Genomic DNA, 23,036 nt, shown 5'->3' with positions numbered 1-23,036 from the left:
GGATGCTTAGCTGTCCGTATCAGAAACTGACACGCCATCCATACCTTGAAATTCATGCATCTTGCCTCTTTACCCCAGGATTACACATAGATCTCCTTTATCAGTCCGGCTCCAAGATGTGCCCATATCCTGTGTATTTGTAAAGACACAAAGGCTGTCCTGATTAGATGGCCTCCATACACACAGTGACATCAACCATGTGAAAGAAGGCCTTCTACTCTGTCTAATCTGGCTAACAAACAACGCACATGATGTATAAAGAATAAACCTAACATCCAACAGGATTGATTTGCAACTCAAGTCAAGAAAAACGTGGCTAAAATGTTCCCTATGCTCTCTTTGAAGGAACAGGAGAACAAACACTGAGTATTCACTGAATGTTTTATTGTATTTATAAAGAAAACACACATAATGACAAATCTACATTATTAGGATAGGGAAAGACATTTAAACATATTCATCATCAACTGTTTGATATGTTTATTGCTATTTACATCACTGTCAGTATAGTCTGTTTATGTTCAGAGCAATATGTAATCATATTTACATATGATGCACAACTCTCACATCACAAAAAAATAAACATACATATTAACAAATATTTAGACAACAGCATCGTCAAAATGCTTTAATATCTCATATCGTTTATAAAGTCGGGAATATAAACACGTTTTTTTTTTCTACATTTCAGTGTAAAACAAATGTATATAAAATTAAAATAGTCAAAGTAAAAATGTAAATATAATCCTTAGAACCTAGTGAGTCAGATATTTGATAATGACCATTTTATGATATTTACAGTTTATTTTACAGCATGTTGATATTATTGGTATTATCATAGTTCTAATCTAAAATAAGTAGATGAGATACAGCAGTGTCTCACATTGACTAAACCAGTTTTCATCTGAGTGAACGCTCAGCAGGGAGATCTGATATATGTTCAGTCAGTAAAAAAATAAGGCAAGATGTTCTTTAAGAGATCTCAATGGAACCTGTAAACTTTTAGGAAACAACAACAAAACAATGATCTTCTGCAGAAAGACAAGATCCTTATTTTTGTAAAAAGAGGAGGATGTGACTTAAAGATACTAACCTGTAAGAAGTTAACAATCGACATGGAAATCTGACTCATTTATTTCCCTGCATCACCTGTTGGGGGTCACTAACCTTTTTTCTCCTCTGCACCTGTTAAGGTAGGACTACAGAAACATCTGAAACCTTCAGTTTTTCCAGAACCACTTTTATATCCTCTTCTCCTTCCTGTCCTCCATTTCATCCCACTCATCCTCACTACCATCCTTTTTGACTGCGTCACTGTGGAACTCTGCAGGAGGAAGATCTTCTGGGTTGCAACTATAAGGAGTTGAGTGAAGTGTCATAGAGCTAGCAGAGATGGATGTCGGTGTGTCCACCTCCCGTTCAGGTCCAGAGCCAAGAGCAGCAGATGGAGGACGTAAAGAGGCGGACAAAGATTGCTGGAAGAAGAGGCAAAGAGATAGATCTGAGTGGAGGCCTTAATCAGTAGCTGAAGGTAATCAGCTAAAAAGGTAGCTACCATTAGATGTTAAAGGAGAAGTCCGTCATATTCAGAATTCAAACTTCTGAAAGTTCTTTAAATATTAAATTATTACATACTGTTCTATAAATGATACATGTTTTTAATTAAGAGTAATTTTCATCTGAATGTGCTTTATTGGAGGCACCCATGTTTGTCAAAGAACACTAAAGCCTACTACCCGTTTGTGACATCACGATGCGGTATCGGCTGGTGATCAAGTCCCAGTTCTCTACCTGGTGTCACAACGCACTATTATCCAAGTCATCTTGAAAACATTCCTCTTCAAAATGTTTGCTACTTATTATGTATTTTGCTCTGGCCAGAAGTTTGATGGCAAATCCTCCCTCTTCAAGTTGGCAATCCAACAACAAGCCCGTGGTGGATCATGAATGGGAAAGATGAAATAACAAATTTTGTTTGTTCTCTTCTACCCGATGTATTACAACATTCAACTGCAGATGATGATCCATTCCTTGCTCACCCGTCTTCTCCTCTTAGTAAAATGTTCAAAAGGCCTGGGATGGAGTAATTAAGAGAATATTTTTTTTTTTAAAGATGTGTTTTAGCATTCTTTAGAGCAGGGGTCTTCCACATTTTCCAGGCTAAGGAACCCCAAACTGATGGCGAGATGAAGCGGGGACTCCCTAATCATATGTATTGTTTGGAATTGTGTTATATCAAATTGGTCCTATAGTCACTATTACAGATGTAGTCATGTAACGAAAGTCATTATGCCCTGGGATTATTAAAGTATTTCTGATTCGGATTCTGATTCCTGGTTGATGTTACGGGTGTTTTGAATGAAACGGTGCCCAGCTTGAAAGAGCTTCTGTGTGTCGCTGAATGTGTGCATTGATGACTGAAAGACATCTTCTGCCTCCATTTATCTGTTTACTTCAATGTGTTGAATTCAAGTTAATGTTTATTTAAAGACATTTCAATTAGTGGAAAAAATTGCAGGGGGGGGATATGATAGTATAAAAGTCTAATCAACCAAAACTTTTGCGACCGCCATGCAGTAAATGAGTGGTCCCCCTAGGGGGCGTGGAGCCCCTGTTGAGGACCTCCGCTTTAGAGAATAGGAATAGAAATAAGTAATTTTATATAATTAGCTACATTATTTATGGAAACCCTGTTCATACATGTGCAGGACGGATTGTGCTTCCGGGATCAGGTAGTGACAGCTTCACCTGTAGTTATCATAGCTGCTATTACAGAAAGGCCTTCAGGTGAAAATATGGCCAAATCATAACGTTTTGTGTTAAACTTTTGTCATAACGCATACTCACAAAACAACCCATATGGCATTGCACAAAGTCTGTCTTGTTCCAGCAGCAAACCGTAATGAATTGTATTGGGTTGTCATGGCACTGAATTAAGCAGTAGGGTTAGGCTTGGATAACATCTGGGAACATTTGTCGTAAGTTCTTGGGTTTTTGTCAGAATGGTTTTCCTCCTGGAAGGTGAACCTCCACCCCAGCCTCCACCAGCTTTGATCTGAACTGCTCCATTTAACTTCCAGCTGTAAATACTGCAGTTATGCGGTTTTGTATTAAATTCCTTTAAACTAGGCTGATGCTTGTTGTTGGAACAAGAGACTTTAGGTGAAACTATAGAGTAGAAGGTGCGGTCAGAGACTGAAATTCTGCTGACTACATAGCAGTGTTGACAGATGTTTTACATATGCATGGCAAGCATTTACCTGTAGAGATATACTGGATTTGCTGGTCTTCTCTTTGACCTTAGCCAGAGCCCCTTTTAGTCCTGAAGATCTCTCTGTCATCTCAAGAGCTGCTCGGAGCAGTTTGGGAGTCTCCGGCCTGACTGGAGCTACTGGTACCTGAACCACTTCCTTAGGCTCTTCTTTGGGTTCAGGCTTTTTCCCCTTATTGAGCATCTTCCTGGAATTAAAAAGAGTGTCAGTAATTAGAGAACTACATTGTGCAAAGGAAAAGCCAATAGTAGAAGAAGTTCCTAGGTGGTTGGTTTATTTTTATGTTTAACCTGGCTTTCTTGCGCAGCAGTTTCTTCGACTCAGGGTAGTGGACCAGGATCTCATTCAGGTCTTTCTTGTCGAGGATGAAAAGGTTTGCGAATCCATGAGAAATCACGTTGGCTGTGCGCCTGTTGACTCCACCCACTGCAAGTAAACTGTAAACCAGGCAATCATTTGAAGAAAAAAACACCTTTACCTGCAGCAGCTCATCTTAAAACTGCTGTCACAATGATTCCCTTCTGTCCATCTACAGAGCTGTACAGAGTAACAAGATGCAAGGGTCCAAACATGGGAAATGAAGCTGATTAAGACAACAGACACTAAAAGTCTAAAGGGATTGTAGTTCATCACCTCTTAAAGTTAGCTGAATAATGGGCATCTGTTGGTCTGTTGGTCAGAACTACCTATTTTTACAGTAGGAGCTCAACCTCACCATATAGAATTGGATTAAGGCAGCAGAGAATGTCGTCAGCTTTTTTTTTTTTACTGTAACTAGAAAGATCTGGTTTGATTGAACTGGTTCAGCCACTGATTTTCTTATTTTAATAAGCATGGTGAACAGCTCTCTGTTACCTTATCTCTCCAAAGACAGATCCTGCTCTGAGGGTGGCAAACACTGTCCTCTCATCAGGTCCTCCAACAACCTGCACCTCCCCTGCTTTTATGATGTACATCTCTCGACCCACCTCGCCCTGGGGGCCAGAAAGCAAACAAACTGTAAAAAACAAAACTTCCATAGTAAAGCTTGCAGAACAGAGATTTTCCAAAACAACTGACCTTCTTGCAGACATAATCTCCAGGCAGGTAGACAACAGATCGCAGGCTTTTCAGCATGTCAAAAATCATCTGTCTATCACAACCCTGTGATGCAGAAAAGAAATCTTTGGGTTATAATACCATGGAGATGAATATGGAGATTCAGGTGCCAAGAATTTTATTTGACATGATAAGTTTTAGACAGCAGATCTTCATTACAGATTCATCACCTGGAAGAGAGGGACTTTGCTCACAATGGAGTAGTTGACATCTACGGCAATATCCAGGCGCATTTTATCCGGCAGCTGGGTCAGAAGCTCCTGTTCATCTGGAGAGGAAATATAAGAAGGTAAGGCATGACCCACCGCTCATATTCCTTAACATCAAAGCTAACATGTGATGTCCTTACCCAGCATGCCTTGTGACTGCCAAGTGTAATTATACCAGGTTTTGACGCGGTTCTGGACTTCTTTTGGTATGCGATAAGACGTCATGTATTTAATGGTATTGTCCATACAGGTGCGGTAGTAGGTCTGAGCCGCTGTGGCCGCGCCAACAACGTCCCGCATCTGAGACACAAGCAAGGCTGGAGGGGCTTGTTTGACATTTAGAGTGATTTAACTAAAGCTGCTGACCTACCTGACCAATCATGATGGAGAAGACAAAGACTCCAACAAAATAGTTAATGAGCTGGAAGACGATCTCAAACAGGGAGGAGGGATCTGGCAGGCCTCCGATGGTGATCAGAGTTTTCACAGCAAAGTAGTAACATCGAATATAACTGAGGGAAGAAGAAGACCGTTAGAAAGGGAAACATAACACTTAAAATTGATATATATATTTTATTGCAGAAATAGAAAAAAAAAAGATGTAGATAACATCTAAAGCAAACCCATACTATGAAATGATTAATTGACAGATCATCTACTGTAGTCACCCAGTTACCTGTTCATCCACACCTGTTTGGGTTCTGGTTTTCTTTAGTGTTTACATCACTCCCTTGAAATTCAAATGTTTCCTTTTCTAAAATTGTGTTTCCATATGTGTTAATCCCCTTTGTTGAGTTTCTCAGTTTTTTCTTCTATTCTGTTCTTTTTCAGGGTTTATTTTCTTTAATCTCTGTTAGTCTTTCTTTGTGTTTAATTTCAGACCCATGAGTGCTAATTAGTCTCGTTACATCACTTCTACCTCAGCTACCTCATTATTCTCTGTTCTGCCCTCAGTATTGAGCTTAGTGGTCATCATTGTTCTTTGGATCCTTCTGTCGTACTGTCTGTTTCTCTCATATAGTTCCAGTTCTCCTTTTGCATCTCCTTTAAGTTTCTTGATTACATTTAATTTCATAAGGTCACCACATCCCTGTCTGGATTTCGGTTCAACTCTAAACCCAGTCATCATGACATGGACCTGATGAGACAGACAGTCCCAACTTGGGCAGTGCTTTTTTCTAAATACCGACTTTAGCAACACCTACAAATAGACTCACAAAAATATACATTATCTCTGCTGCCTTAATGCAACATCAGCGTTTTTAACTTATAGCGTCTAGTGTTCCCATATATGATCTTTATGTAACAGAATAAAACCCCAACCACTGTGAGAGCCCGTCTCTATCCAACACATTATTTCATAATACATTTCTCCCGATTTTTTGTATGCATTTGTTTTTACTGACAAAGAAAAGTACTCCTTTGGATTAACCAAGAGAAACAAAATTTTAGTTTCATCTCTTCAAAACTCTTGGTTCCAGTCAAGGGCGTAGGTTTGATTTGAACTTTGGTAGGGACACTATTGGTCGGGTGTCTTTGGTGCTATGCAATTTGCATGCCCTTTTTTATGCTCGAAGTGAGCATCTGTACTGATAAGTGGAATTTATTGTTAAAAGAGAAAAGCATCATTTTGCTACATAAATAAAAAAAAATTAAGCACTACACTCATTAGATGCTGTTTATCAATGTTTAAAGTATCACCGGCTCTGATCAATGTGGGATTAGGACTTTTTTCCACTTTGAAAATGGTTTCATTTGAACCACTAAGAGAGAAGGTAAATACAGTATTTTCTTTTGAAGATGTAGAATTGTGCAGAGTTAAACCCCACTCTTATATTTTACCTACTATGCTCTCTATGTATCAAGTAAAATAATACATTCATTAAGATATTAACTTCACTATAAAAGTTAAACATCTGGGCTGTAGTTACTCTGTGTCACCCATTTCAGGTATTTTATCTGGGGCTGAAAAAATGAATCGTATTAATTGATTATTTCAATAATCGTCAACTAATTTAGTATGTAATTTATCTAATTAACTGGAGAATAGAGACTCTAAAACATACAGTAATATAAATGTAAAATATGCCTTTCCCCGACAGAGCAACCCACTTAGATCAGTAATTATACCAAAATTGTAAAAAAAAAAAACAATATATATATATATATAATATATATAAGATTAAAAAATGTTTTTGTCTGTCAATATTCTCCACCCAGAACTCCTCAAGTGGAAATATTTTAGTTTCACCTGGTTTATTTAGACATCACCTGAAGCACTGAAGGGCCAGCTGCTTCACCTACAAGCTGCTTTTATATTACTGGATATCTGTGTTTCCTATAATCATATAATGTATAAGTGCGTTTTTTAATAGTAAAGGATTAAATGTAACACAACCTTTCATCATCATCCTATATTGCTACTGTCTGACTGTTTAAATAGCTCCTTATATCTATTTAATTTTTTTTGTGACATCATCTACAAACACAACACTGAGAATGAGCCTAAGTGTATTAAAATATAAAATCACTTTTAACAATTATAAAAGACAATATAACACTATCTTATCTGTAATTTGATAATATCCAAAATAAACAGCCAGATTCAAGCATTTTTACCAGACATTAATGTTTGTACTAATTTACTTATAGACTGTGTGGAAATCTATGTAAGATAAAATCAATGTTTATATTCTTGCCTTATCCTATTTCTAGAAGTATAAATAGTCAATTAAATTACTATTATTATGTGGAACCCTAATTATGCTTTTTAAACGAAAAATAACAGATGTTTAGATGCCATTTCTTGTTGTTATACTTTATAAGAAAAATAACACCTGCTAATAATTATGCCTGAACTTCCTCAAAGAGTCATCAAAAAATGAAAACAGTAATAGCAACTAAATATTGATAAAAAGGAAACCCTCGCATTTTCTTTTTTATGTGGCTGTGGCTAAGAATCAGAAATGTTGACGGCTTACTGCCTTTATTTGCTCATTTTTCCAGCAGTCTTCGGAACTCCTGGCTGACTCAGAATATTTCGTTTTATAAAAGAAAAAAAAAGTTTTTTGTTTTTTAGTGTACATGATATTAATTTCTTTCTTTTTTTTTTTTATTGGGACTAGTTTTGTAGCCTAATATTTATTGTAGTGTAACAGACTGTTCTATGTCTGTATGTTAAAGTGGTGTCCATCCCTGTTGCCGGGGAGCGAAAGTTCGCCGGGTGTACGGCAGGGGGAGCTTGTGAGTTTGTGGTTATGTGTTGAGAGAAGAAGAAGAAATAAAACCGGAAGCGGGGCTACCGCCGAAAACTCCGACCCGTCTCTTGTCCCGTTATTGCCTCTAAAGTACGTAATACGGACCCAAAACGCTCGGTTACATTGGTGGCAGCGGTGGGATTAAGAAAACCCGTACCACTGCGTATAATCCCAAATCGGATGGCATGGTGGAGCGCCACAACCGGACTTTGATCGATCAGCTGGCCAAGCTGTTGCTTTCTCATGGCGGTGAGTGGGACACGTATGTGAAGCATGTTGCTTTCGCATACAACACCTCTAAGCATGCCACCACCCAGTTTACTCCATTTTTTCTCATGCATGGACGTGAGGCCCGTGTTCCAGCGGATGTGCTAGTGCCCGCTAATGCGCCCGACTCCTGGGGTACTGGATCTTTGATGGATTATGCCTCCGTCATTGCAGAGCGACTGGGGTCAGCATTCAGCGCTGCCAGGCTTAACTCGGCTGAAGCTCAGGAAAGACAGAAACTGTACTATGACCAGGGTAGCTGTCATCGCCCCTATGTGGTAGGTGCGCTGGTGTGGATCAGTAACCCCACGGAGAGCCGTATGAAGCTGGCGCCGCACTGGAAGGGTCCATATCGGGTCGTGCAAGTGTTGGTTTCTGGTGGGGAGTCTGCGCTCACGTATCGCCTCGTCAACGCCCTCGATCCAATGGAGCGAGTCCAAGTGGTTCATCATGACAGACTGAAACCGTACACTCTGCCATTGCCTGCACAGGCTGTTCCGGCTCCAGCTGCTGTGAATTCTCCTCTTGGGGTCGAGGCTTCCCTTCCCCAGAACGGAGATCAATCTCAGACTGGTGAGGTGGACAATGGACTGTGTGGGGACTTGCCTGAGTCCCAGGTTGGGCGGTCTCGCAGGGGGCGATTGGTGAGGCCTCCATCCTATTTGCAGGACTTTCTTAGGTTTTGAAGTTCTAGTTTTTGTTTGTTTTTTTTTTTTTGTTTTTTTTTTGTTGACATAAGTTCCACTTGGTGGGAGGGGTTACTTGAGAGACATGAGCGGTCTGTTTAAGGCTTTTGTTCTGCTCTGTTCCTTTCATGTTTGTAATTACATGGTGTACCTAACTGTGTGGTAAGGTTGAATTTTTTTTGTTTGTTTTGTTATTTTGTTACCTCTCTTTGGAAGGGTTACATTTCAGGTGCTTTTCAGGTGAAACGGGGACGTTTCTTGTTGAGGGGGGGACGTGTGTAACAGACTGTTCTATGTCTGTATGTTAAAGTGGTGTCCATCCCTGTTGCCGGGGAGCGAAAGTTCGCCGGGTGTACGGCAGGGGGAGCTTGTGAGTTTGTGGTTATGTGTTGAGAGAAGAAGAAGAAATAAAACCGGAAGCGGGGCTACCGCCGAAAACTCCGACCCGTCTCTTGTCCCGTTATTGCCTCTAAAGTACGTAATACGGACCCAAAACGCTCGGTTACAGTAGTAACCGCAGCATTCTAGTGTGAATACATTTTCAATTTTGTGCTCCAAGCACAGGCGGACTAGAAAACAGCCAATCAGAGAGAGAGAAGGCGGAACCTAAGGCAGAACAACCAATGAGAGTAGAGTTAAACAGCGCAGCACAGTTCCATGCGCTGCTACGTGAAAGGGACAGGAGAGAGCAGGCAGAGGAGTTGCGAGAGGAAAAGAAGCCTCTGCTGCAACAACTACTGCTGTAAATTATAAACATGTTGCTCACATCCAATTATTGGTAGGGACAATTAGGTCGGTTCAAAACTTTGGTAGGGACATGTCCCTATGGTCCCTATGCAAACCTACGCCCATGGTTCGAGTGAAAGTCCCTGGAGTTGATTACTCCTATCACCAATAAAATCAACTAACACATCCCAAGTTGAATCCAGTCAATCCAAGTTTTATATCACATTGGTAAGAAGTGTCAGGGATTATAATCGATTAATATGATGATTACTGCAGGATATCTACCCTCTGAACAAATTTGCTCTCCATTTTCCAGGGAGTGATTATATAGCTGCAAATGAAATGGAAGCTTTTTACACATATTGGCAGAACATCTCCTATATTTGGTTACTTCTTCAGGCAAAAAAATAAGTTATCTATGAAACATCACTTCTGCAAACTTCCTCCAACCTGTTGCCGACACCATTGTACACCCACTGGGTGGAGCCCAATCCGATGTAGGAGGACGCCCAGTGGTAGAGACAGGCGTTGCAGTGAAGACAGTAGAGGAGATATGTAGTTGTTCGGATCACCCTTGAAGGCAAAATGTGATGCATGTACTTCATCAGCAGAAAGTTATTAATCCTGTAAACTTCTTTAATTGATCATTAGTCTACGCAAAAAAAAACAAAAAACAAAAAAAAAACATTAAGGTAAATGAGAGAAGGTTACCCTGTAACTAACCTGTAAATGTAGGCTTTGGTCAAGATAGCCTCCAGACGCTCATTGAACTCAAAGAAGGAGTTTATCTGCAGAGGAGGAAATAGAAACAGTTGATCAGGACGATCAGACGGATCTCTGAACATTTATAGGGTGGTTGTGCTGATTATAATTCACTACACACTAGAACATGTCAATAAATAGCTTGTGCTTCAATGTACTCACTTTCAGCAGGCGTGGTAGACGCAGCAGAGGGTTGATGCCAGTTTTAAAATAAAAAAGCTCCAGTGGAACAAGGCTGGCTACATCAAACTATAACATAAGTCTGCAGTCAGTATGCACTCAGGGAATAGTGCAGCTAAAGTTTTACTTTAACCCCAAATCTGTTTACTTACCTTGAAGCGCTTGGTTTTCATGTAATTCTTTCTCATTTCTTTCTTGTCACACTGCCATCATTAAAAAAAAAAAGATTCAGAGAAAATTATGATTTTATTTCCTGCAGTTTTTTTTATTTTTTATTTTTTGGTCACATCACATCTCTGGTAGTATGGCTGAGTTCCCTCACCACTATGTCTCCTCCACGAACAAACTGCAGGCGTGGCTGGAACACCGTGATGTCCAAGATGTAAATAAGGTCACACAGGTAGTCGGTCACCAGCCAGTAGTAGATATTACCAGGAGTCTGATAGGGGAAGGCCCAGCGGACTGGGATGAGCCAAACGTTCCAGTTCCAGGCCAGGGAAACCAGGAACATCCAAAGCACATACATTAGGTCTGATGAGAAGAAGATGGATCCAAGGATTAAAATAGTAAACAATAACGAATCGATTCCTGGCAGTGAGTCTCTAAACCATCAGCTGATGACAGCAGGATTTAAGCTGATACAATGGGGTAAACTCTATCAGTTTGCTTTAAAAAGCTTCAGTGCAGAACTAAAGGTGGCTGCAGGTACTGTGGGGGTCTCACTGGTAAAGGGGTCGATGCTGGCAGGGAATCGGAGGTGCAAACAGGCCTGGATCCATCGGGGAGTGGTTTTCACCTTGCTGGGGCCTCCAGACGTCTCCTCATCTTCCCTGCTCCCCATCCCTCCTCTTTCTTCCTCACCAACTGATGAATCTCCTCTCATACCTTCCTCTTCTTCATCCAGGAGTGCAGCTTCAGGGGCGGGCTGAGGGGAAGCTGAGGGAGGACCGTAAAGTCAAACATACATAATAACACAATATGAAATGTTTCCACTCTACCTAATGCTATTCTGTTGAACTGAAGGTTCCTCCTGGTGAATTGGTGAATTCCTGAATTGGTTTCCATAGCCAGTATGAAGCAACAAGACAAGGAGCTGCTTTTACTGGTTCTAATATGGCAGTCAAGTTCATTAGGATTCATGTGCATGTAGAGGAGTTGAAATCTTGGTCAAATTGTCAATTAGTTTTACCTGTACCGTTTTCCTGTAAATTGTGATGCCTATACTCACAGGTAATGATGCTTTCTTCATCGGAGCTGTCTGGGTCAATAAGTTTCTCCTTGGCCTTCTCTGTTCTCTCTTTAAACATCCTGACCAGCTCCTGAAGTCGTTCATTGACCACTGCACTGGTCTGACTGGCAGCAGAGGCTGGACGCTCTCTTAACCTTAGGAGCAAAACAACAGCAGGTTGAAGAGCGGATAGATGGATGGACGGACGGACGCATATACTGATGGATGGATGGACGGAGGGAAGGACGGATGCATGTACGGATGGATGGACGCATGAACGGATGGATGGATGGATGGATGGATGGATGGATGGTCTGACTGATGGATGGATGGATGGATGGATGGATGGATGGATGGATGGTCTGACTGACGGATGGATGGATGGATGGATGGATGGATGGATGGATGGTCTGACTGACGGATGGATGGATGGATGGATGGATGGATGGATGGATGGATGGATGGATGGATGGATGTCTTACATGTCGTCTGAGCTCTGCAGACTGGACTGACTGGGCCAGGCTCTGACTGGGATGCTTACTTCTTCATCATCATCTTCACTCTGAGAACGTGCTCGTTTGCTGTTTGGGAAAGAAAAGAAAATCAGTTTCTCTGGAAACAAAAATAGGTGAACCTTTCTGACCTCAGAGCTGTCCTTACAGGCCTGGTTAAGATGTGAGCAAAGCTTATCAATTTAATCTGTGACTTCCTGTTTATCCTAAGCTGTCTTTTACTGGCCTCTTTCTCCTAAAAAGAGGCCTGTAGCATCTTTTTTCTCATTTGTTTTTATTAAAGTGCATGGCATCATGAACTTTTTGAAAACCTGGTGGGCTTTCAGGCAGAAAAATCCAAATGGATCATCTTTGGATCCAGAGCATCTGGAAACATCAAAAAGTAGTTCAGCAGATCCAAATCCACCTACTTCCATTGTCATCACAGCCCTCAGACCTTTAACCTGAATAACCTTTGGACTTAATTAAAGAGAGAACATTTAATAGGACACGAATAACATTACTGGCAAAAGGAGTTGTAATTTAATCAAACAGAAGTTTTTTTCCCCCAAAAAAAGATTTAAAATATCTTTTATTCAATAGATGAAAAATTCAGTGAGATTAACGGTTACATTTCTAAAGGCTTTTAGTTAAAGATACATTCATTTTACTTGCTTTCTATATATTTACCTATAGTAACAAAAGCAATGTAATTAGACAATAAAAATGAATGAGCTAATCAAAAGTAGAATTGCATAAATAGCAGAGAAGGCTTACATCTTTGTCCAGATGCTCCTTCGGTTCCTCCCACTGCTGTGGTAGAAGGTCAGATCAGGGGTCAGAGTGAGTATAACAGAGGGGATAACATCATCAGTTCAAGAAAGACCCAACAGAGGGGAAGGAACTAATCAGAACACTCCGACAAGCAGGAGACACAATGACGATACACAGAGAAGCTTGAGATGCATTTTTTTATTAATGTCTGCTGTGTTATGAAGCATACAGGAGGGAAAGCATAAAGCTGTACAGAGAAGAAGAGTAGCTTCACTGTTTAACAACAGAACAACACAAACACAGGGCAGGACTCAGGAGCCTTTCCAAACAGCACAATAATTCAGACGGTCTGTGTTCTGCATCTACACTTTTCCAATTGGTTGATTGTGCGCATTGTTTATTTTTGGCAAAATAAGGAAACCTACAGACTTGGGCTCAAATTGGACCAAGATAGTTTTAGTTTCAGCAGAACACAAACCATGGATGAATCACAGAGAAAGAATACGGACGGTAAGGGGAAGTACAAGAACACAACAGCAAGAAACGTTTCAGTCCAAATGTCACATTTTAAAAGTCTTAAAACTTTAAGACAATGATGTAGGTAAAAATAACATTTGGTCGGATAATCTGAGATCCTTTTTTTTTAAACATCTCTAAGGTTTTTTTTCTCTTTCGGATGGAAACGCTTCACTTACATTCACTGGTTCTGCTTATCTGTGGTGGGTTCTGAGCTTGATGCTTAAATGCAATGTGATGGAAATCTATACTTTAACTGAAAACACATCCTGTCATATCAAAGAAACAGACAAGGAGGAGCTACCCATGCAGCTTCCTTACTCTTTATCTCCTTTACTGTCAGGGCAAAGCGTGGAGAGGAGAGAGAAAGAAAATAAATAAAATGTTTTACGTCCTCTTTTCTCAGCGCTGATTTATAATTTATGACAAACAGGAAGACATGTGGAGAAGTTAGTTTGGTCTCAAGCATCCACAGAAAACAACTCTCCTTTATTCTCAAGCTGATCAAAAGTTGGATAATGCTAAAAGGAACTCTAAGGAGACAAAGTCAGGGTTTTAAACATGTTAAAATCAGCTTTACTCTGCTCTCTTGTATCAAATATTATTATGCAAGCCATAGTGTGTTTTGTCTTTGACTATGGTCAAATTAATGACTTATCCTGACTTAAAAAGTTCTGGAATCCATCTGTAGGCTTAACTCATTAGTATCTACAGAGCAGCTGCTGCTCACCTCTGACGCCCTCCTGCCGGGGCCAAAGGGACAGTCAGAGTCGTCACTTTGGGGTCCTGAGGGGTGAGGATTTGGGACGTGTTGCTCTTCTCTTCTCCTCCTCCTGTTTTCTGGTGGTCGACGTCTTCTACGTTTACAGCCGGACGGAGGCCAGAGCTCTCTAGAGGGAGTCACAAGATACAGCGGTTTCTATGAATGTCACTGACACATGGAGGAGCTTCTTAGTCAATTGGAATAATTAAAATAATTCCATTCAAGAAGTTTGATTAAATTAAAAAAGCTAATGGACCCAGAGTAATATATTTATATTTATATATATATATATATATATATATATATATATATGTCTGGTGGATGTTGATGAGCCAGTAAAGAAAAGACAATCTGCCATCTTTAAAAATGAATTTCGAGTTGTTTTGATGAAGTCTTAAATTGACTGTATAATATTTTTTTGTATCTGAGCTGCTGATTTGTAATTTTGGCTCAGTTTTTGTCCCTTTTAAATAAAACCATAAAAAATTACTTCAGTTCCCAGTAAAAAAAAAAAAAAAAAGAATTAAGTTTCTACAGAAAAAAATGTCCAGGTTTTGCATAGAATAGGCTCTTAGTTCTGGCATCAGAGTGGCATGGAGGAGAACCGCCTGTGGTTCTGTGAGATGTTCTGGAAGCCCAGGTTCCTTAATGACCGGACTTCAGCTTTTCATTATTTAGGTTCTGGATCCTTCAGTTTTTGTTTTTACAACAGCCATTAGATTATCTGAGGGGTTTTGCTCAGACCAGTCTGCTGGTGTTTCCCCTGTGATAAAAATAGATCCTGGTACCTTTTAATAGTTCGGGTCAGTACCAAGTCCTGCAGGAAAATAAAATCAGTATCTTAAAGCTTATCAACAGAGGGAAGCAGGAAGGGTTGTAATCTTCCTGGTAGACGGCTGCTCTGACTTTGGACCAGAACCAGCAGATGGCTGGTTCTGGCCACTGACTGTGGAAACTCCCACTGGACCTCAGTGGGTTCCGGGATTCTTCCTCTAGACTCTGGGATATGGATTTACAAATGAAATTAAAACTTTACTTTAATCTGAAAATCAAACTTTGTAACACTGAGAAACAGTCATCCAAACATCAGAACTGTCCTAACCGAGCTAAGAGGAGACCTTTAATGTCTAACTGTATGTCCTTATGGGGGCTAGCAGAGATCACTCAACGTTCTGCTTCATTATTGTAGAGACCAGAACATAGACATATCAGAACATTTCCAGGTTAAAATCGTTTTAATTGTTCTGACTTATTATTACAATTTACTGAGAATCCACATTGAGTTTTTCGTTCACTGCAATGCAGAATAATTAAAAATAACACAAAGAACAACTTGAATATACAGATCTAGTAAAGTTGAGTTTAACAATTTAATAAAACTGTTCAAATAAATCCACTAAAATAGACGTTAAGATGCACCTTTTTAAAATATTTGATCAAATTAAGATTATATTAGAAAGACTTCTAAGTTGCAGGTGAAGCATTCATGGGCTGAACACGCTTAGAAGCAGAAGCAGGACAGCAGACAGATTTAGCAGGACCTACATCCAGCTAATACAAGACGATCCACCAGTGAACTAGGACATGTGTATCAGGTCCCTGATTGATGCAAACTAGCTTACTCATCTGCCAAGTCATCCAGTCTCTCTTATCTGGCTCATGTATTTATGCTCTAATACTAGGAGTCTGCAGGCAATGAACACAGCTCTTCTTAGCTATTGGGCTAGAAGAGTTTAATTGAAGATAAATGCACACAGAATTTAAAAAGGACGGAAGGTTGAGAAATGCTCACAAGATCCATAAATGAGTTTTGCAGTGTATCTGTTCTATGTATTTATTCAGAGAACTTCTGTGCATCTATGTGTGGTTTTTTTTAGACTTCTCGGACGTGGGTTGGTCTCAAAATCCTGTTTGTGCTTTTATTTTTATTATATATTTATTATATACAACCAACAAAAAAACCCTGCTGAACAGATGATTAATCTTTTTTAGAAATAGATCCATTAGAACCCTCCGTGCTGCATAGAAATAATAATTTTTTCCCATGGTTCTGACTGCTGGCCGAGAACCAGCCATTAAACAGAGACTTCTGACCTCAGTTAGGATTCCCAATAAGACATTAACAGTTCTTGGCTATGTAGAGGTAGATGATTTTCTACCTTCTTCTAATAGAAATATTTAAAGATTTTATAGAGAGACTGATCTTTAGCAAAACTAAACTTTTCCTGTTTCTTGTCAGTAAGCGTTTTTAATGAAACTAATTTTCCGCATTTGATTCATATCAGAGTAATGTGACAAACATTTTTAAAGACTGTTTTTTTTACTTTCTTTCAAACCAGAAATTTGCATAGAGTCTAACTGTCATTGCTTTGTTAGCTTCTGATTTACAACATCAGGGAGGAGACGGGTTCTGTATCCCCGAAATAAGCTGGTTCTGGTGTAGATAAACCCTTGGAGCTTAATTTCTTATATGGAGGACTGATAGAGTCTTCTTTTAGTGACTTTAATCCTCCATACTCTTGTAAAGTTTTTTTGTTTTAGTTAATTTTTTACTATGTTTTGTTCTTCAATTTTTTTTTATAGTCTATAGCTGCTATAGACTGATAAACTCAGCTAAATTGAGAAATAAATTATATTGTCTGCTCAAATTTGTTTTTAGATGCTCTGATGTAGAGTATACCAATACAGTATATCAACTGAACAGCTTTTCTGTTTTGGTCTTGTATCAGTAGCAGCTGATCCACAGACAGGTCTGAGAAGATCTTCCACTCTCATTTCCTCCATTTGCTATTCATTGTTCATGTTTTGTCAATTAATTATTTTTTGTTTGTTTGTTTGTTTTAATTGAGACTTATGTAACAGTTTTATCTGTATAATTTTTATCATCGTGAATATAAGAAGAAAAAGCTACTTTGGCATAAAAAATCAGCCCCAAAATATCAACAGCACATATCTGGGATTGGTTAGCGGTATCAGTCGATCTAGACTCTGACGCACATATTTGTGTTCTTATTCTAATTGTCTTGTACAAAATGGATTGTCTTGTTTGATAAATAGAGTTGTGATTGAACTAAGTGGTGCAGTAGCACACAACTGCACAAACAAGCCTTTCATTTTGGGTCATGAAATACCTTCCTGCAGTTTAACTGGTAGAGTCAACTTGCACTAACACGGGTTCACCTGAGTCATCTTCAATGAAGAAGGCCGGATTAGAGAGCCCGGACAGCTGCCGGGGCAGCGGGTAGAGCTGCTTCGATGGCGGGCTGGCGATGGGAGGCAGGCGTGGATAGGAGGGCACATTGGGTAGCTCGAGGGTGCTACCGCTAGGTGAGGAAGGAGAAGGGGAGCGAGACCTCAGGGGAGGAGGATGAGGGGGAGGGAGAGGCGAGTGGTGCATGAGGTGGTTGAGTTCTAAGTCCGGCTGCATGTTGTTTTGCGTTTGTTTCTGCTGTTGTTGTTTCTTAGGCATCTTGTGGCATAAGGCTGTTGAGGCGGTTTCGGATGTTTAGGAAGCACTCCTGAGTTCGTCTGGGAAACTGAGACAGCTTTTGTGGGACAGAGGAAAGGCTCTGGCTGAGGCCGGACAGACTGGGGCCAGCTGACCCGTCTGCTTCTTTGGGCAGAAGCGCAGTAAGGGTCTGGACGATGCTCCGTGGGACCTGCGTGAGTCTGATCTGGGAGAACTCCTGGCGTAGCTCAGGGGGCAGGGAGGGAAGATGCTTGGTAACGTCAGAGAGCTGGGTGGGGAGCCGAGGCATGGAGGGGATTTTAGGCGGAGAGATGCCGTTCTCTTTGAAGAATGCGTTGATGTTGCCAAAGCACTCAGAGGTGGGAGGAAAGCGCATCAGGCAGTTCTTAAACGAATCGCAGCTGACTGGAGCTATAAAGGAGACAGCAGGTGAAGTCATGAAGAATGAAAGCAAGGCAGAACGTGGGCATTACTCACAAATAAACTGTGGCAGCACATCAAGAAGAAAGTTAAAGTAAGGATAGCTTCTAGAGTAAGATAACTGTCAATGAAAACATATGCGCATGTGTCTAAAATTGTAAAATGTTAATAAACTTGATTAAATCTAAAATATGCATTTTGGATTTCAATTGTGAGGATACAAGTTTAGAAGTTATGAATCCAATCTATACATTTGCATGATTAACACATTTATGAGTACATGTCACAAATAGTGTTCCACTGATACCAATACCGGTATCGGGCAGGGCCCCAATCCAGCACTAAAATAGTGGTATTGGTATCGGCGAGTACCAACAAATAGGGCACCGATACAATTTTGTGAGCCAAACGTTTATTCAACTATTGTCACCCATTCCAGGTAGGCAATAAAAAGTTCTACTAGATTCACTTTGTATTAATCTTTTTCCTGCTTCACAAAGGTAGGCAGCAGCTTGACAAAATTATGATGGCAATTATTTTACATCTAGGTAGTATGCAGTCAGCCGCACATCTACAGTTCTTCATATATATACACACACATCAATTTCAAACAGATGGTATCGGTATCGGCCAATACTGCACAGCCAGTGTTGGGAAAGTTCTCTTTCTACGTGAACTAGTTCAAAGTTCAGTTCACACATTTTAAAATGAACTAGTTCAGTTCATAGTTCATAATTCAAAATTTTGAACTAAGTTCACAGTTCAAAAAAATGAACTAGTTCATAGTTCTTTTTTTCTTTTTTTCCATGTATTGCTCAATTACATCATAGCCTACTGTAGAACCACAGACAGCAATTATTTTATCAGTTGTAACACTGAAACTGTGCGTCAGATTTCATCTTCATTTCCAGTTTTGAATCCTTATCCAACTAGGGTTTACATTAGCAATGAGGGGACAGCATTTCCCCATTGTTGCTTTAACGCTTTGTTGCTGTAAATTCACTTCACACTAGTAGCAGCTGCAGCTTTCACCCCTACAGTATATTCTCAAACACATCAGGAAAAATGTGCTGCTTGAATGGTCTTTTTTATGAGGAATTATTAAAAGAAAAACAGGAAAGTAGTCTTTAAGGAGCAAATGTTTTTTTAATTTTAATATTTTTTCCATTTGAAATTCCATTTCAGTACATATGCCGTTTCAGATTTGCTTTGGATGTTACTGAAGTGCGGATTTTTTTTACTGAAAGCCGGCGGGCAAAGTTTGCAGAGAAATGTAAGATTGTTGCCATCATCCTCACCTCAAGGAAGAATTTCAAATCTTAAATATATTCACGTTATTGACTTTACAAAATCAGACACTAACTATCTGACAGTTATCTTACTCCATAAATGACTATCCTGCTTACAGGAAGCAGGAGAGTGGTTCTGATCCTACTCAAAGAAATGTGGTTAACTGAAACTTAATCTAAAAAAAAGTAAACAGGTGAGATTAAGATATGCATCCATCAACCAAACTGTTGCTGCAGGAGAATGATTTTCATACCTCCACAGCCGTCACCTGAAGCATCTTCCTCCTGTCAATAAAAAAAAAAAAAAATAGAAATGAATGGGTCTACTTTGAGTAAAGAAATGATATAATCTCTTATGTTTTAGACATGAAAAGAAAAGACAAGGTGGATGTAAAGGGACATGATGGATAGAACAGAGGTAGTCATTTATCTTTAATTAAACTTATAATCATTCTGATCTAAGAGTGAAAACGACCAATATCTGTTAAAAGCAAACATACTTTCTCAGTAGCCTTGTCTGTGATTGAAGCTGGAGCGTCCTCTGCTTTCTGGGGCTGCGTGGTCACAGCCTCCTGGCTCTGGGTACCTGGTTCTGGTGAAGATTCTGTCTCTGGCTTAGGATTGCTTTCTGGTTCAGTATCTGGTGGTGGAGAGGTGGCTGTCTCCTGCTTCGGTTCAGGTATTTCTGTGCAGATGTAGATTGTCAGCAGCAGAAAGTGCAGCTAAGGATGTTTATGCTCAGCTTTCAGAAGTTTGTCTGTACCAGTTTCCTTGATGGTGGATTCCTCAGCATCTACTTTCTGCTCATCTGAGACTAAAGTGTCTTCCTTTCTGCAGGACAAAAAGAAGATTCTGTCAGAGACAGAATAGAGCAATGGATGGATGGATGGATGGATGGACGGATGGACGGACGGACGGACGGATGGACGGACGGGTGGATGGATGGATGGATGGATGGATGGATGGATGGATGGATGGATGGATGGATGGATGGATATTGTTTGTGTTTGAATCGGTGTTTATATGTAAACATCTTCCCGCGGATGTAAATATAAAGCCTTTTCTAAACTGGATAAAACATTTTAGTTAACTAAACCCGAAAATACATTACGTCCTTCTGTAGACTTTCTGAACCAGAAAAAAAACTAAACTATTAATCAGTTATTATCTGAATATGGAGGCTTAATTTTTTAGTTTTTAAGCTGTGATGTAAATCAGCGCAGCGTTACTCACTTTCTCCGTTGCCATAGTTTCTCCTTATAGCTTCGTTAGTTATTCCGGCTGATTAAATGTCCTCCAGCAACAGAACCGCAGACTGGACCTTAAACAGGTCAGCTAATTCCATTCAGGTGAGAAAAACATCCCCAGCTTGCTTCTGTTCATCAGGAAGCGGCTGCTGTTACCGGGGCAGCCGAAGGGAGGACGGGAGAGGGGGTGGGGGGCAGGTCGGCGGTTGCTAGGGGAAGCTGTGGTTGCTATGGTGCAGTGTTGCGACGCTGCTGAGACAAGCCTCGCGGGATTTAAGAATCTGCTGCGTAACCTGCTAGAAGGCTGCTTTCATGGTTCAGACCTAATATCAATTTATTTTTATTTTACTCATATATGTTGTAGAGTTATATTTTCTATAAGATTATTCCAGGCTGTAAGTGCTGTGCGTTTGTTAGTTTTTATTTGGTGAAAATGGACGCAAAGCAGCAGCCTTTTAGATAATCAGATCATAAAAGATTTTAAAAAACTATTGAACACTAATACCTGACTTTTAATCTATTGACCCTAAAAGATTATGGATACAATACAGTGATAAAAAAACAAATGGTCATCAACAAATGTGTAAAGTTGATATTTAAATAGACTATTTATTTTTTGTATGTTATTAAATCGGACAAAACTTTTTCCTGTTATTAGTCAGTTAGAATTACCAAAATAATTTGATAATATTTGCCAGACTAGGGATTGGTTAGAAGTTTCCATCTCATTTTTTGGTAGAATTACCCTTTAAATTGCCTGATTTGGATCGAACATTTTGAGTTTCCTTCCACAAATTTATCTCTAAGGTTTGCAGGAATGTTGGTTTATTTTCCCTGACAGATTTGTTCAAACTGGATCAGGTTTGAGGCATTTTGCAACCAGTCTGGAGGTTTTCTGAGGGACATTGTCTATTTAGAAGACCTGTTTGTGTACAACCTTTATTCCCCAATCATGTCATAATGCTGCCACCACCATACCCCAAAGTATGCATGGTGTTCTCAAGGTAGAAAGTGCCTCTTCTAATTAATCTGTATTTTTCTGTTGCCTTCAGAGCAACAGTTTCCTGCTATGTAAGTGGCCTTTGAGCCCATTTTGAGTGGTTTTAATCTAAATCATGAATTCCTCGTAACTTCAGCAGCATCTCCATTAGGTCTTTATAGCTTTTGTTCTGGGGTCGATTCATATCCAGATGAGGGCCTTAATTGCTTCCAGATCGCCAGATATTTTGAATGAACCTATCAGGAGCTTACAAAGCTATGACATCTTGTCAATTATCTCATTTTTTTTAGCCTTTAACAAAAGTTGTCATTGATCCTTCAGGGCAATAAACATGTCTGCTGTCTGGGTTATAAACAAACACTCTGCTTACTTATTAGAGGTAAAATTAATACGATTGTGTGAAACAGACAGTTAGTAAAAGGAAAAAGGTCTTCTAGAAATGTAAATGTGAAATAATTAACTCAGTTTAAAAATGATTATTGAATTTGTTCTGCACAGAGAGAGTAGGAGAAATATGTCACACTCCTGCATTGGGACCTACTCTGTGTCTTCTTCTCGATCCACCTTGCTTTCTTCTTCTCGTGTTTCTGGCAGCCTGGAAGCAGAAAGACAATCTGTGTCTTTCATTCCTAAAGACAAAAAGTTTTTGTATATGCCAAAATGTATACATTTCTCTAATGCAAAGATTGTCTTACTCAGCTTCAGGTTCTTCCAGCGGCTCCTGGCTCCCCAGTGAGAGTTTAAAGGACGTTCCCTCACTGGCCAACTGTCTAACAGCCATCTCTGCTGTCTGCCGGGCCACCTCCTCAGCCAGACGGGTCATTTCTATGCGCTCCTGAAGCAGGCTGTAGGGGGTGTTACGCATCATGTTATATGGATATTAAGCAGGAAAAGACTTTCCTCCTGTTCAGGCCTCTGCATCTTCCTTACCGTTCCTCCATAGTGGCCAAAGCAACATCTTCAGCCTCTTTCTTGATGCTTTCAATAAATGGAGTCCAGCGGCCGGTCTGAGTCTCAGCATCTTCTTGTGATGTTTTAGTCAGGCAATCTAATGCCGGCTCATCCTGGTTGGGCTCACAGTTTCCGGGACACTGGACGGGGCTGGACGGTGTCTCCTCCTGCTGCTGCTGGATTGTTGTTGGACTCAGAGTTTCTGCAACTTTGGTGTCATTTTCACATGTTTGCTGGCCCTCATGATCTGATTCCACATCCTCCAGAACCATGTCGGGCTGAAGTTCAGATGAAGCTACAGAGGAAGAAGTCAGTAATATACAGAGAAAATGGAAAAGTGTTTTACTTTTTTAATGCATTGATTAAACCCAACAGAGAGCTAGCTGGTTATGGGATGGAGGTCTGTTTATTCTTAAGTAATATTTATAAGG

General features: G+C 40.0%; 1 protein-coding gene across 1 annotated transcript in view; it reads right to left on the bottom strand.

Annotated features, from left to right (window-relative positions):
- Positions 1-568: 568 nt before the first annotated feature.
- The window catches only part of LOC119789158 (cyclic nucleotide-gated cation channel beta-1-like), a 43,255-nt gene continuing 20,787 nt past the window's right edge, over positions 569-23,036 (bottom strand). The window contains exons 14-38 of the mRNA XM_038293952.1: positions 22,585-22,900; positions 22,350-22,499; positions 22,196-22,249; positions 20,171-20,238; positions 19,908-20,092; positions 19,662-19,692; positions 14,197-14,356; positions 13,788-13,802; positions 12,954-12,989; positions 12,168-12,266; positions 11,686-11,840; positions 11,181-11,393; positions 10,780-10,988; positions 10,610-10,660; positions 10,440-10,526; positions 10,239-10,303; positions 9,966-10,088; positions 4,950-5,091; positions 4,720-4,879; positions 4,541-4,638; positions 4,332-4,415; positions 4,128-4,246; positions 3,563-3,709; positions 3,261-3,459; positions 569-1,475 (exon numbers count right to left, since the gene is read on the bottom strand). Of these exons, the coding sequence (XP_038149880.1) occupies positions 1,242-1,475; positions 3,261-3,459; positions 3,563-3,709; positions 4,128-4,246; positions 4,332-4,415; positions 4,541-4,638; positions 4,720-4,879; positions 4,950-5,091; positions 9,966-10,088; positions 10,239-10,303; positions 10,440-10,526; positions 10,610-10,660; positions 10,780-10,988; positions 11,181-11,393; positions 11,686-11,840; positions 12,168-12,266; positions 12,954-12,989; positions 13,788-13,802; positions 14,197-14,356; positions 19,662-19,692; positions 19,908-20,092; positions 20,171-20,238; positions 22,196-22,249; positions 22,350-22,499; positions 22,585-22,900 (3,200 nt within the window). The 3' untranslated portion in view covers positions 569-1,241. The remainder of the gene's footprint in view (positions 1,476-3,260; positions 3,460-3,562; positions 3,710-4,127; positions 4,247-4,331; positions 4,416-4,540; positions 4,639-4,719; positions 4,880-4,949; positions 5,092-9,965; positions 10,089-10,238; positions 10,304-10,439; positions 10,527-10,609; positions 10,661-10,779; positions 10,989-11,180; positions 11,394-11,685; positions 11,841-12,167; positions 12,267-12,953; positions 12,990-13,787; positions 13,803-14,196; positions 14,357-19,661; positions 19,693-19,907; positions 20,093-20,170; positions 20,239-22,195; positions 22,250-22,349; positions 22,500-22,584; positions 22,901-23,036) is intronic.

The sequence above is a fragment of the Cyprinodon tularosa genome, unplaced genomic scaffold (genome assembly GCF_016077235.1).
Source record: "Cyprinodon tularosa strain WSP-4 unplaced genomic scaffold, ASM1607723v1 ctg332, whole genome shotgun sequence".
Taxonomy (NCBI): domain Eukaryota; kingdom Metazoa; phylum Chordata; class Actinopteri; order Cyprinodontiformes; family Cyprinodontidae; genus Cyprinodon; species Cyprinodon tularosa.
Note: the sequence above shows the minus strand (reverse complement) of the source record. Positions and strands in the feature narration are given on the sequence as shown.